General features: G+C 43.0%; 3 protein-coding genes across 3 annotated transcripts; 2 read left to right on the forward strand and 1 right to left on the reverse strand.

Annotated features, from left to right (window-relative positions):
* Positions 1–667: 667 nt before the first annotated feature.
* LOC307253826 (kelch-like protein 23) lies at positions 668–3,524 on the reverse strand (the record flags this gene model as incomplete). Its single annotated transcript, XM_080032000.1, has 3 exons — positions 668–971; positions 2,028–2,439; positions 2,534–3,524. The coding sequence occupies 3 exons, from the start codon at positions 3,522–3,524 to the stop codon at positions 668–670; spliced, it is 1,707 nt and encodes a 568-aa protein (XP_079888126.1).
* Positions 3,525–3,865: 341 nt separating this feature from the next.
* Positions 3,866–5,741, forward strand: lsm7 (LSM7 homolog, U6 small nuclear RNA and mRNA degradation associated). The gene is made up of 4 exons (XM_080033177.1): positions 3,866–3,888; positions 4,160–4,250; positions 4,483–4,554; positions 5,258–5,741. Exons 1-4 carry the CDS (start codon positions 3,883–3,885, stop codon positions 5,398–5,400), a joined length of 312 nt encoding a protein of 103 aa, XP_079889303.1. The 5' UTR covers positions 3,866–3,882; the 3' UTR covers positions 5,401–5,741.
* A 1,775-nt stretch (positions 5,742–7,516) lies between these two features.
* tmprss9 (transmembrane serine protease 9) lies at positions 7,517–14,491 on the forward strand (the record flags this gene model as incomplete). Its single annotated transcript, XM_080032355.1, has 15 exons — positions 7,517–7,652; positions 7,832–7,959; positions 8,041–8,108; positions 8,184–8,359; positions 8,524–8,568; positions 9,293–9,406; positions 9,914–10,079; positions 10,553–10,827; positions 11,325–11,467; positions 12,078–12,366; positions 12,521–12,634; positions 12,719–12,887; positions 12,984–13,249; positions 13,513–13,649; positions 14,330–14,491. The coding sequence occupies 15 exons, from the start codon at positions 7,517–7,519 to the stop codon at positions 14,489–14,491; spliced, it is 2,388 nt and encodes a 795-aa protein (XP_079888481.1).
* Between the last annotated feature and the right edge of the window lie 1,034 nt (positions 14,492–15,525).

The raw sequence follows: 15,525 nt of genomic DNA on the forward strand, positions 1-15,525 counted from the left end.
GCTATATTACTTTACTTGGAACAGGGGTGGGGGGGGATTAGATTGTACGTGTATGTAAACTTATTGTCAGAATGGCTCAGTGTATGCAAACTGTGTCCAGGCTTATTTCCAGGTGGGTCATTGTGATTCCATCTCTAACTTCATCTCACTCATGCACAGTAAGTTATTCACTCCCAAAGTTTGGGTTTCCATTGTTGCAACACATGGTGGGATTCAAGATGTACAGCACTTAAAGGGCTGATCCACTGACTTACTAGCACTCCAAAATAATGCTTGTTCTTAAACTAAAAATAGACTTACAACCAGTAGAGATGTCACGGTTCCATGAAAGCAACAATTGACTGTTCTCTTATGAGTGCACAGTGTGCACACAGTTGAAAAGTTTTAATAAATCACTTGTATTTGAATAGATTTGCACTGATGTCTTCTTTTAAGCAACACATTTTACTTGTCCTTAAAAAATTTATGATATACAGTAGCTTTTCATTTATCAATTTATCTCAGCCCAAAATCATGGCCTAATACATACTAAATCTATTTGGCAAGTGCTCTGCTAAGGCAAGATAATAATAATAATAATAATAATAATAATAATAATAATAATAATAATAATAATAACAATAATAATAATAATATAAAATGCATATACGCATCACGTCTCATGCCGTCACGTGGCCATCCTCACAGTGACGCAGCCCCTGACTGGCACAGCGCAGGGTATGGCATCGTCCACCTCAAGGCAAGTGTCTATGTAAGGGTCCATCAGCAGCAGATTTGGGAATGCTTTGTTACTCTTCTTCTCACTGACCAGGTATATCTGGCCACTGACGGTTGTGCATCCAGAAAAGAACTTCCCGTCCAGACATTCCTCCTCCAGCACAGTCCACTCGTCTGACTCCACGTCAAAGCGCAAAGCCTGGCCTCCAAACAGGTAGAGGGCGCCGTGGAGCTCTGTGGCAACCAGGTCATATCTGTGAAAAGGTTAAAAAGGGTTAAAGATGCACTATGTAACTCTGGGTGTGTCAGAGAATTGGACATTTTCTTAGATACATTCTCATAAATTAATAAAAAAAAACTTTCCTCACAGGAAAATTGGATCCTTAAAACATTGTTTGAAGTTAGAAAGGTAAACCTGAAAAGTAACTGTTTCGCTGTTGTTTACAGAAGCAGGGCCCAAAGGCATGTTTACAAACAGTTTGGTTCCAGAGGCCTGTTTCAGGTAGCTGGTTTTCAGGCAACCCAGAGTATGTTCGCTGTGAGTTAGAGGAAACTCTTGGTTTTCCGTTTCAGGTAGCAGGTTCAGTGCAACCGAGAGTCAGTTACTGCTGCAACATACGCCGTGGGTCTAACCTGCTGGATAGGTGGTTAGACCTACCCTGAGTTGCTACGCTGCAGCTCTGACTGAAGAAAGGGTCACTGTCACCAAGCGACCCTGTACAGTTTAAAGCAAAATCACTCCATAGAAATCGCCATCAGGATGTTTTTATCATGTACTGATGATTTTACGTTTGATCGATCATTTATCTGATCAGTAGCCTTGTTCTCAGCCCTCATGTCTTACATATATGCAGCCACCTTACACATCATGAACATGCTCTACATTCAGATTAATAAATCCATTTGTATTGTATATCATTCTTTTTTTATTAATGAGTTTTTTAACGTCATTTAATGTAATTCTGCAGCTGCACGCGATCGTTACTGTACACTTGTGTGATCACAAAGTCACAGACGAGCCTTGTTATAGGCTTATATGAATATAAAATTAATATAATAATTTAAACTGTGATCACTTGAGGACAAGGGATCTGGTAATAAATCAATCAGGCTCTAGGCCTACAATGGAAACTGTCACCTAATGTGTCTGACGTTAATGTCTTTCACTCCTCATTTAAAAGAAGCGACAGTCTGTTTACACAGTATTATAGCTTGCCTTCATAATACAGAGAATATAAAAAAATATATCAGTTTTACAATGTTCAAAACGCAACTCTGTAGAGTCATTGTGTTGGTGTGAACTGACTCACCGTGGAAATGGAGAATAGGAGACCACATCCCACTGATCCTCCTTCACCATATACCTCTGAATGCCACCATAGGCCTCCCCGTTTTCATCCAGGCCACACGCCACATAGATACTATTCCCCAGAGCAGCAATGGCTGCCCTCTCCACAGCCCTAACCAGGGGGCTGACTTCCTCCCATCCCTCCTCTGACCCCAGGACCAGCCTTTCTACATCAGCCACAAGCCCCTCTTCCATGCTGCCGCCCAGCACATACAGTACAGAGTCCAGTCCTATGGAGCAGTGGCTGTGCCTGGACCTCTGCAGTGCCGGCCCATCTACCCAGCGCTGGTTGGTACATTCGTATATCCTGACCCAGTCCACACTGAACCACAGAACGTCCCGGAAGTGGCCGCCTGTCACGGCCACGTTGTCTCCTACATAATGAGGGAATCAGAACATAAAGAATATGTATTCTCATCCTCATCCTTATCACCATGAATATAATCATTATCAGTAGTCACACATTACCTACTGCAGCTACCGAGTGCTGCGTGAGGTTCTTCCTCTGCAAAGGTGCACAGCTCTGCCATCTCCCACTGGGTGGGTGAAACTGGTACAGGGCCTGTTGTTCCTGATTGTGAGGCCCGCCCACCACAAAGAAGGTCTCTCTGGACCTGGTCCTGGGCATTGACCTGCCCATTGACCAAGATGTTGGGATGAGTTTGTTCAGCATGCAGATTAGCCTGGCTCTGGGGTCTGAGCTTTCCATTCTGGTCAAGAGATCTGTGATAAACGGTAAAGAGATCAACTCCGGCCTCACCAGCTCAATGAGCTCCAGAAAATGCTCTTCTCGCTTCTGGTCATATGACACCCAGCGTAGAGTGGCCTCCACGGCCAGATCGTCTTTATGGATGGCCAGGTCATCACTGGCAAGAAGGTCCGCTAAGGCCTCTTTAGAAAGGCACAGAAAGTCCTCTTCTGCGATAATAGCAGGGAAGTGTGTGAGCACCACCTGTCGTGCCGCTCTGTAGAGCTGAGTGCAGCCCAGACGCCAGGCGTAGGCCATCATTCCCAGACAGTTACTCAGGTGCAGCTCCCGCTCCAGGAACTTGCAGCACAGCAGCCTGGCTCGCTCCAGTTGCAGAAAGTCTGCAGTCTCAAGGATTCCCAGGACATTTTCTCTGTCCAGAGCCAGGTTGGATGTCCTGCTGTATTCCATCAAAACCCTGAACTGCGGCAGGCCCACGCCCTTGAGCTCAATTTTCCGTTTGCGGCTCTCCTTGCCACAGCCAAAAAACAGAGCCCTGAAGTACGGGCTCTGGAGGGCCAGTTGTTGGCGGTTGACATAAAAACTCTCTCCTTCCACCAGTAGAGTAGCATCAGGGATTACAACAGGCTCTGGGGTAAAGTCTTCAACATGTCCATTAGAGTCAGCCTCCTCAAGGTTGTTTATCTGTTCAGAGAGAACCATGAGTGTGAAACTCTGAGAATTAAGCTCAGTGTCAGCCCTGCAGGCCATGGCACAACATATAGTCACACCAACCGTCCTCTGTATAGTGCCTCTCCTCGTGCTGCTTTAAAACGCACCAACTGGTGGTATTAATAGACTTTCCCCCCTGACTGACTGCTGGCCAAACAAAACAAGGAAAAATGTGGTCAGCTAAGCAACAAAAACAGATAGTATTTATATCAAAGGGTGTCCAGTAATAATAATTTAACACAACAACGATTGTATAATTTAACTGTGATTATATTCTCGGGTAAGTAAAATAATATGAGTTCAATAGACTCATGACGTCAGCGACAGCCGCTCAACGATTTGATTGGTGGAACATTTCTGAGGTCAAACTTTAACTTCCGTGTCATACAGCTGCAACATGGCGGTGAGTTCGTACGCTACTCGCTTTCATTCATACATATTTTTACAGTTTCACCCCAAGAAACTCTCTCTTGGATATCCTCAGGCAGTTAATGGGTTATTTCCGGATATGGACCTGAAATGTAAAATAACTGTTCGAAAGTAACGCTTATATTTCCTTGCCTTTGCTAACCCGGCTAGCCAGGCAAAGCTAACCTCAGGCTACGTTTGTTTGTGTGTGGATTGTTTGCTTCCATGTGTCCGAGTTACAACCAGTGTATTTTTTTTCTGCGCAGGATAAAGAAAAGAAGAAAAAGGAGAGCATCTTTGACTTGTCAAAATACATCGACAAGCCCATTCGTGTGAAGTTTCAAGGAGGACGAGAGGGTATGTGGATTCATCCTGATAATAAGCTTATGCTAACCAGGTGGAAACGCTACACATCAGGGCTTCATGCATCTAATGAATGAATACTTTATACTTTATTCCGGACTCAAAGTTCCATATAAAAAGACAATACAAATACAATACAAATACAAGTCAACACAGATTAAAATACATACAAGCATCGATTCCAATGTTTCCAATGTAAACGTTGCACTGTGTATTTCCCTCTCAGCCAGCGGTGTCCTGAAAGGGTTTGATCCTCTGTTAAACCTGGTGCTGGACGGTACAATCGAGTATATGCGAGGTAAGTTCAGTGGATATAAACTGTCCTGTAAGGTCAGCAGGAAATGGAAGGTAATGTGTAATAAAATAGTAAAAATGGGATGAAGTGAGTTGCCTTTGGCGAATGAACAAACGTTACAATGTGGATATGTTCCTCTCCAGGAAGCAACCTCCATCTCACAACTTTACTTAGCAAGGGAGACTAAGAAAATAAAGATGCATGCTCAGCGCTAGACTTCACCAACATGTACACACCCTTGTGCTCTATCAATGTCTGTGTCCCCTGTGATTTGTGTTTCCCTGGACCTGAACTCATAAACCTTACCCCCAAATATCTCTGAAAATCCAAGCTATATGAAAAACTTTAAGCAGAGTTTTAATGAACGTATATATTTTATTTTTTATGTACCCATGAAACCTTTACAAAGTACATTTTTCTCAACATTTTGAAAAATTTATGTTTTACATTCTTGTTTATCAGTCTCCATACTTCCTTTCCCTGGTGCATTAAAGCATGCTTGCCTTACTGGCATCTGTCCTTTTATTGGAATAGTGGAATTTCTTATTTTTGTAATTTAGTGTTCCTAGTGCTCATGTGTGAGACAGAACTAAACAGACACCAACAAATAAGCTTTGCTCCATACAGACACTCCAGTCTTTACTGCTGTGACATTAGACTGTATTTATTGTGAGATGGTAACCTGTGTCCGTATTTGTGCATTCAGATCCAGATGACCAGCTGAAGTTGACAGAAGACACCAGGCAGCTGGGGCTGGTGGTGTGCAGAGGAACTTCAGTAGTGCTAATCTGTCCTCAGGATGGCATGGAGGCTATACCCAATCCGTTCATAGCGCAACAGGACGGCTAACGTAGCCTGTCGCTGGGAGTGTTACCGTCACGCACACACATACAACCATGTTTATTCTTGTTTTAATTATTATTATTTTTTAAACACAGAGGTAATGATGTGTATAACAAAGCAAATTTCTGTTGTTAAAAAAAAACACAAGTTGATCAGCAAAAGGACACTTGAAAGCACTTCACTTTTTTTTCTTCTGTGGTGTGCAAGTTTGCAAAGATTTGAGTTGGAATGAGCCCATGTGTTTGGGAAGTGTTCACAGTACCGTTTTCCTTTTTATCCCGAATAAGTCAACTTTTTACTATCCTTTGTTGTTTTTGATAAGAAAATAAAATGAAAATGTATGTTGAGTGTTCTTCTTCCTTCTCCTTGTGCATGCTGGATGTGTGAATGGAGAACTACCGTAGATTTCAGAATTAAAATGTGATTCAGTCTTAAATGTAGCAGCTGTTTCAAGATGAAATTACATCTTATTCATTTTGCATTTACCACTGATATGTTGTCGCTTTGTGGCCAGATTTTGCCATGAAAAGAAACCCACAGATTTGTCTGCTTTAAAAAAAAAGACAAAATCCTAAAAATGCACCTTAGTTAGCAACAGTTAGTTTATAACTGCACTCCTATAATAACACAATATAACATAGTATGTCATATTGTTTTATAACCACTTGCCAGCTTATTCAGACCACTTTGTAGACTTCTTAGCCATGTTGATGCTATTCTTTTGTCAAACTAAAGTGACAAGTATTTTATTGTGATTTTTGAAAAGCCTTTAAAGGTATATTGGGTGTGTGTGTTTGTTTGAAGGTAAGCCATTGAAGCCTGCCTGCACACTGACAGTGAGATATTTGAGTGTAAAGTGCTTAAAGCTGGGTGGGGACCGGAATAATGGAAGTCAAATGTTACTGTGTTGCCATATCCCTTTAGGGGAGGGGGGGATAGCAAATAGCTTTTATATGTTTTTCTTACTTCACTGTCAAACTCTATGTGCAGTAACTTAATCAAATCACAGTGAAGGCACCTTTACTGTTGAGAGGAAATGTTTTCTTTGGGGAGGAAAAGAAAAACTGGTTGCTAGGTGTTCTGAGTGTACACCAGAAGTGAAAGAAACTGAATTCCATGAGGCTTCGCTCCTCCTCTGCTGCTCATTCACTGTGTCAATGGAGCATAGGCAGGCCGCAACTAGAGGGAGCACTCTACTTCATATTGTAATGCCCCTTGTTCTGGCATTACTTTTCTCCAACTTGCTGTGTAGTTTGTTTAGCGTAAAGGAGTTGCCGATGTTCGTTGACCTGGAGATTATGGGAGATCTGAGGTGACAGTAGAAATGCCTGTGCACATCGGGGCGTAAGTCAAGGACTTAGGACCGATGGGTGGAGGGTCGGCCGGGGATTTCTGAAACCAAAGTCGACCTCCTAAGCAAACTGAACAGGTGTTTGAGCTGCGGGACGGGCACGGCACGCCCCTCGGCAGGTGGAACAAATAGCGGACCTCGATGCTGTCCATCGCCTTCCACCATCGGTGCATCTATTATTTTGTTCGCCGAGTCATGCACTGAGCACTGCGGGATTTCGTGAATGTCAGTGTTCAGTCGAATGAGAGAAGAAATAGGTGAGTGAGTTTTCCTCGGTGCATAAAGCCGTTATTGTTTGAAGCTGCACGCTGCGATGCACCTGGAGTCACTGTGCGTAATTTGCTGGTGCAGTGAATAGGCTCATCGAGTCTCATTTTTTATTCATTGAAATCCTGTTATCTTTAAAACGTTAGGAAAGTTTACGTTTTTCAGTAAGAAAGTGACCCCTTTTCCCTTAATCTGTTCTTTGATTGTCCGAAAACATGGCCACCCTGCTCTCCTTTATGCACAATCAGTGCCAGCTTTCCAGAATAGAGTTACGGCCTGGTATTTCTGTGTGGTTTTAAGGGGTTAATAATCCCAACTCTGTATTGTTATTGAACCCTTTCATTTGTGTCCATTCTGTTGTCCAGAATTAAATATTAGCTTGCTATATAATATCATTGTATTGTGTTACTTGTCCATACTAATTTAAGGTCATATCATAACCGATTTTTTTATTTTGTCTGTGGGCAGGAAAGTGCTTTGTGAGGTTGGTGCTGTGAATCCAACATGGAGGGGAAGAAGGATGGAGGAGGAGGAGGACATTGGTCTTCTTCAGGAGAATCCCCCGCCTGCCGCAGGAGCTGCATCATAGCCTTCTTGCTCTTTTTCCTTGTTATTGGGGTCTTTATAGGCGTTCTCATTGGTGAGTCTGCTTGACAGTAAAGTTACATTCGCAACGCTATTTTCTTGCTTAAATAATTTTTGATACATTATGCAGTTTTAACATGTTCAAGCTATACTACTCTGTTATAAACATTAAAATTCTAAACTAAATAACATGAAGCCATCAGTTTGAATACATCTGGTCTCTGTTGTTGCCAGCCTACTTGGTGCAGGAGCAGCATTATTTCATGGAGACGGTGGAGCTGAAGGGTCTAGATTATAGTCCTGCTCTGCAGGACGAGAGCTCTGGATTCTACATGGTACTCACCTCTGTTTTAAAGTCCAAGGTAAGTCCTGTTTGTCACCATTTTAAAAGCCCAATATTTTTTGGAAAGTCGTTTAATTGTGAATTTGTCACTTTCTTACAGATTAAAAATGTGTACACTGCCTCTTCAGTATCACACCACTACGTTGAATGCAGTATTGTTGCCTATGGGTAAGTGAAAGATGGACGGTTAGATCATTTACTAAAAGCAACAAGGAACAAACAACGTTGTCTGTTCTTTTCCAGTAAAATTAACAATGGCGTGATGGCAACTATCAGACTGGTCTTCAAGGTGTCCAAGCTCCAGCAGTATTCAGACAACTTCGTGCAGGACTTGCTGAGAGAAGGGCTCAGCTCGGTAATGCACAGCAAACCACTAGAGGTGCCAAACTTTGGAGAGATCAAGGGAATCGTCTTACTGGGTACAGAAACTACACTGTCATCAACTGAATGTGTGTGGCCCTACAAGTGGATATGTGTAGTGTGGGAGTGAGGGACAAATTTAGGCCACAGTTGGGCAGTGCATTGGTTCATTGGTCTGGCAGTCCTCACATGATCTACTGTTTTTCTCTCCTCTCATTCCTAGGAGCCAGTGGAAAGTCATTTTATAATATTGGAAACGATATGACAAGTGAGTGAATATGTTAGACGTGTGTGCCTGCACAACACATGTTAAATGGAATAACAAATGGTTTGGGACTTTTTTATTTTTATCAAAGTAGATAGTGTGATTTACTGATATGTGCTAAATGTGCTTTTTTTATTTTGAATCTATGGTCTAAAGCGCATTATTTGCTCTTTTCTGTGACTTCTGAAGGATAGTTAGACCTTTTTTTCAGATCTCAAAACAATACTCATATGCCCATTTGTATGAAAGAGTTTTTGGTCATTGCAATTGTTCTCGCTGTCCATAATAATGGCTGTGAAGAAATCCATTCATTAGGCATTGCCACTGTACGTGGTGGGAGGTCAAATACACAGTCCTTTAGTAAGAGCCTCTTATTACCTTTGGCTTAACAACTTATTCTCGCATGTACTGAGGTCCGTGTCAACGACATCATCTCTCATATTGGAATCACGTTAGGAAAGGATCTCTTTAGGCAGTATGAAGGATTAGGAATAATAACAGCGACGGGAGTATTGTTTTCAGACTGACACATTTAAAAAACTGCACATCCATCCTTTTTGCAGCTTTCGTGAAAAAAAAAAGTAAGCCCATAAAGAAATATTTCATTAGCGATCTGGAATTTACTCTCAAAAGTTAGGATCTAGGATCTGATTCCTTATTTTTTTTCTGTGATTTCTTTTGCTGTGAACCTGATACTAACGTTTTTTCTATCATGTGGCCTCTCCAGCCAGGTGCCCTGACAACACCTTCACTTGTGACAATGGAGAATGCATCACCAAATTGAACCCAGAGTGTGACTTCACCCCTGACTGTGCAGACGGATCAGATGAAGCTCGTTGTGGTAAAATACTCTCTACAAACTTTACTGTCCTTTTTAAAGGTGCACTATGCAGTTTTGGGGGAGGGGGATTTGTTTGTATATTAATAGCCTGCAGTTAGTTTACAATCCCATTTGCTCCACATGTAATTCTTAGTATTGAAAAATTCTATCATCATAAATCAAAACTATTTATTTTGAAGCACCTGGAACAAAACGTTAGACTAGAATACGCTTGTAAACAAAACTGTGGGCCCTGCTGCTGTAAACAACAACAGTAAAAAAAAAATGCACTTCTTTGACACACCCAAAGTTATATAGTGCACCTTTAAGCCTCTTTATTTATTGTTCCTTTCTGAGTTATTGATAGTAAAAAACGCATGCATGCTTCCCACAAACTGCAGCAGATTATAACAGAATGCACTGACAGGTCACATTGTAAATTTGAGGTTGCCGTCAAACCTGTGTAAGAAGATCCAGCTCTGCTTCATCATCTCAATCTCCACCACATCATCTGACATTTCCCTTCAGAGTGCGGTACACGTCCTGCTATGGGGAGTCGGGTGGTGGGTGGCGAGGACGCCCGGCAAGGGGAACTGCCATGGCAGGTCAGTCTGAGGCTCCATGGACGCCACAGCTGCGGAGCCTCAATCATCAGTGAACGCTGGCTGGTCAGTGCTGCACACTGCTTTGAGAGGTAGGCAACCATTTTCACTTCCGAGTCACTGTGGCATTCTCCCAAGCACTGGAGTAGCTACATTAGCATTCTACGACATCGTATTGATGCCACTAGAAAAAAAAGGTATCTTGTTTTAACGTGATACATATCTCATTATGACGAGATATAGGCTTATCAGATTATAACAAGATAATGAGTTCACACACGTGATATAAACTTAGTACTTTACAGCTTTGTCCAAGTGTGAATTTTGGAGAAGGGACAAATATCTGTGTTGTGTGCCATGATACATAATGATACATATCACGTTAAAATGAAATACAGATCTTTTTTTAAATTGTATTTCCCTAGTGGCATCAATACGTGATGTAGCATTCAAATATTATGGGGCATTTTATGAGTTCATTTTAGTTAAGTAAGCAGTGCATCTGTAATTTGTGCTTTTTGCGTGATCTGCATGTATAGTCAAAAGTTTTTACTACAATTTGTAGCAACGACGACCCCAGCGAATGGACGGCCATGGTAGGTGACAGAGATGTGAGCGGTGGGGAGGCCGAGTCCAAAACCATACAGATCAAATCGCTGGTTGTGTCTCCGGACTACAACCCCAGTATCACTGACAGCGATGTGACTGTGCTGGAGCTGGAGAGCCCTCTCACCTTCAGCTCTTCCATCCAGCCAGTGTGCCTGCCCTCCCCTTCTCATGTCTTCTCCCCTGGGAGCGTCTGCTTGGTGTCAGGGTGGGGAGCACTACACATGTTCAAATGTGAGTCTGGCTGCAGGACAACACCTTAAAACTAAAACCCATAGATGAGGAATGTAGAACCAATACCTTTGCTACTCAATACTTTGATGTCAGTATTGGGCTGATATTGTAGGGATGATTTTCTGGTTATAAAATAATGAAAATGAACATTAATTCAAGAGGAAAATTAACTTAAGGCATTATATGTCATTCAGTTGGGTGAAATTGCAACCATCAACAGTATTGCGTTGCAATTTTGATTAGATGAGGCAAATATAATATTTGAGCTGTATCACAATCTTTCATCTAGTCCCATTTAACAGTATTATATTATTATATCCCTCAAATCTAAATGTAGTTATTCTAGGATTACAGTATATCCTTAAGAACTTGAAATCTGTTGTACCTTCCAGTTAAGAATACAAAATGTACTGTTTCCATTGCTGTGCAGAAGGACTGCATGTCGAAACACGATCAGTATGAGTAATTGAGTTTCATTACGCTCCTCGTTCATTCAGTTGAGACGCCTCCCATACTGCAGAAGGCGGCTGTGAAGATCATCGACAGTAAGGAGTGCAATAAGTCATCTGTGTACAGAGGTGCTGTCACCCACAACATGGTTTGTGCTGGATTCCTGCAAGGCAGGGTGGACTCGTGTCAGGTCAGTGCTGTTTCTGTTGGTTCACAGAAGGCGGCTACAATAGCACACACTATCGACTGACATTTTTCTCACACTTCTTTCTTGTCTTGGGGGCAAAGTTTGGATACAGATACTGTTGATCAGGTCTTTCCTTCCTATGAGAAAACTATAAGGGTAAAAACTGTAATGTTAATACTTTTGAACCTTAAAAATAGAAACCCAGCGGCTATCTTCATCCCAGGCTAGCATGATGTGATGATAAAAAAAATAAAAAATGTGAACTGAGAAAAACATGGCACTCTTCTTCCATAAAGGCTCAGTCCAGCCTCCCATAGCAGCTCAATCAATTTAGACCGATCTATTTCTTCTTTCTTGGCAACCCTGAATCTGGCCATGATTTGGGGCCCTGCTTATGAACAAGTATTTTGCACCTAAAGGGAGAGTTGAACCTCTGCCCCACTTCTTTGCAGCTTGTCCTTCATATACTAAGTCACTAGTAATTTTCTAAAGTGTAAAGTTGCAATTGTTATCATCCATAATATATAATACCAGTGACAGTCACTGTAATGACACAGACAGGCCAACAGCACTGTGAATCAGCGAATCAGAGGTGTGGTGTTTGTCCCTGCAGGGTGACTCTGGAGGGCCTCTGGTGTGTGAAGGGGCCCCTGGGAGGTTCTTCCTGGCGGGGGTTGTGAGTTGGGGCGTGGGCTGTGCCCAGATCAACAAGCCTGGGGTTTATTCCCGCGTCACCAAGCTTCGCAACTGGATTCTAAGCCACGTGGATCCCAGCCTGGTCCGCGGTTACTCCCAGTATGTTCCCACCGTGCCAGTTACTGTAGCAGCAGGAGGAAGGCCTGATGATCCGCCAGTACCCAGGACCAGAGCCATGGATGTTACACCTGCACCAACCCTACCCAGTAATGTCATACCGAGAGCATCTTAGTTTATTTCTTACTCATTCATCAATAACCTAGGGAAGTTGAATGAAGTCATAAATATGGTATCATAAATGTGGAACTCTAGCACTAGTCTAACACTTGGGCCACTTGGTCTGTCCACAATGTCCTCCAGGCTTGAACTGCAGTGGAAACTTCCAGTGTAGCACCACGTCCTGCACCAACAAGGTTAACCCAGAGTGTGATGGAGTGCCCGACTGCCCCAACCAGGCCGACGAAAGGAACTGTAGTAAGTTTATACGTATGCCGCGGACCGGTGCACATACTGGATTTTAAATGGAAGTGCTTCTGATCACGTGTGGTTCTGTTTCAGACTGCGGATTAAGTCCTGCATTGGGCCCCCAGAGGATTGTGGGTGGAGTAACAGCTCGTAGGGGGGAGTGGCCTTGGATTGGCAGTCTCCAGTACCAGAGGCTACACCGTTGTGGCGCCACGCTCATTCACAGAAAATGGTTACTCACAGCGGCACACTGCTTCAAAAGGTGCTATGTTAAAGCCAAATATCACCAGCAACACATTACAAGTCAGATTATGATAACAGAGCCTGTTATAACACAGTTTTCATTTGTAACCCAAAGTGACCCAAGCCCCACTAACTGGGCTGTTAGCCTGGGATCGGTGCTGCGCTCTGGGGTGGGAGCCCTGGTCATCGCCATCGAGAGGGTGATCATCCACCCCGCCTTCAATGGCACCAACATGGACCATGACGTGGCTCTGTTGGAGCTGGCTGTCCCAGCCCCCACCTCTTACACGATCCAGTCAGTGTGTCTCCCCTCACCCGTGCACCGCTTCTTCAACAATGCAGAGTGTTACATCACAGGCTGGGGGTCCATGAAGGAAGGAGGTGAGTGGTTCAAAACTCAACGGACATCGGGCAGTTTTTCAAAAAGCTAAATGTTATGAATACGCTTCAAAAACATGCATTCCTCATAAGCTGTTTTTTGATACATAGACATGCCGATAGCTCTGCTTTTATTTGCTGGCGATCTACCTTATCAACCAATGCTATGCCACATCACAACAATGGAGTTGAATAGAAGTTGGTGTTAAGTGCAACCACCTGTGTTATGTGAAAATGCATTACCCAATGATTATTCTTTGGGACAGGTTCATTGACCAACCTGCTGCAGAAAGCTGCAGTGAGCACCATTGATCAGGCTGACTGCCAGCAGTCATATGGAAACGTGCTGACTCCCAACATGATGTGTGCTGGTTACATGGAGGGAGGCAAGGACAGCTGTTTGGTAAGAGGCAGGACATTTAACTGTGCGACTCACACACATACACACCTTTACACAGCTTGGAAATTGGCATGGAAATATAACAGTCTTAGCAACATCTGGGTAGTGATATTATGGACCAAGATTACACAGGTAAGCAGTGGCTCAGGGCAATAGGTCCATGGCTCTGATTTAACAGTGAATGGTTGACGAGGTCAGAGCAAACTTGGCAACTGCTCATTTGAGATCTACTTGTCTGTGAAAAAATTCAAAGTATATAAGTAAATCATTGCTTGAAAATGCCTGTCGGAAAATGAAATGATGGTTCAAACATGATGGAGAGAAAACCAGGTGTTGCTTGTTTAGGGAACATTGCAGCAGTTATGTGAGAGATGCTTATCTAAAAAGAGTGTACACTTTTCTACCCTACAAAAGAGTCTCCCCATTTTCACCTGCTCCCTCGCTGTAATCTTCTTATGTAATGAGACCCACATGCATTCCTGTCTCGGTCAAAGCACCTGGCATCTCAGCAGCCGTCCAAGTGACATTCTCTTTGTAACTGCTGCGCCTTACTAGCTCTTCCTGACTAATCTTTAAATAACCCTTACCCACTTCCTTAAGACTTCAGAACATTGAGGTATTTTGAACACATTTTAAAAGCAACTCTTTTGTTCTCTTGCCCCCGCTCTCATCGTTTCATTCAGGGAGACTCTGGAGGGCCGTTGACCTGTCGTCAGCCCTCCGGTCAGTGGTTTATTGCTGGAGTGACCAGCTGGGGACACGGATGTGGTCGAACTGGTTTTCCGGGAGTCTACACTCGTGTGACTTCTGTCAGGAAATGGGTATCTACATACCTGCCTTTCTGAATAGGCAAGAAAGGGAGCTTAACCTGCAAAAAGATGACAAACTACACCGACACAGAAGATTTTCCTGATACATCTTGACCAAAAACGTGTTCTTTGGATGGACTTTAGTCTTGCTAAAAGACACACTCAGACTCAAACACAGTTTCCACAGTATTGACCTGCTGGTGGTCATGGATGCTGTTTGAAACACTGTGCCATCATCTGAACCGGAACCGTCCTCATCAGTGGAGATTCTAGGGGGGTGGGCCATGGCCCCCCCTGAAATCTTACTGGACACCCCAGTGCCCAACCCGCCCCCCCCCCCCCCCCAGTTCGGAAGTTCTTTCTTTTTTTTTTTAATATTTATTTTCCTGATATGCAGCTTAGCTCAGAGGTGATGTGTATTTATTTTTTTCTGTTAACTTTTTTTTGATAGGTAGTTGCCACATTCATCACACAAACACTCCAATTCACTGATATGAGATCAGTTTGCCATTTTCAAGTACTAAATTAAAGGTGAAGTAAGCGGTTTATTTATGTTAATATAAGTGTAAAATCAGTCTTTATTCATACAGTCATCACTTACATAATGTACGCGTTTCATAAAGCCGATCTCTCAGTCAGCTGCTTTGCATGTAATCGGCAAATAAACTTATTGGAGTGTCCCGAAATTTTTATCCAATCAGAAGAGAGAACGCTACAAACCGACACTCGTCTCACTCATATAGTATATACACTCCATGGTCTCACTGCCGGTGCACGCCAGAGCAACAGATGGGTGAATGTATATGCGCCTACAATGGCGGAGCAGGTAAAAATCCTTCCCAATGTCTGTTTAGATGGTTTTTATCATGTTTTATCACACTTATGGATCTGAGATGATGCTAGATAACTCACAGTGCATTAATGTGGTGACGTAGGGACGAGCGAGGGGACTGCTAACTGCAGTAACTGGCAGGAAGTTAGCTAAAAGAACCATTCCGCTTACAGCACCTTTAATGGTAGGACTGTGGCCACTAGAACTGGTCTCTGGTCAGCAAAGGTCTTGAAAACAG

The sequence above is a fragment of the Ammodytes marinus genome, assembly GCF_949987685.1.
Source record: "Ammodytes marinus genome assembly, chromosome: 8".
NCBI lineage: Eukaryota > Metazoa > Chordata > Actinopteri > Uranoscopiformes > Ammodytidae > Ammodytes > Ammodytes marinus.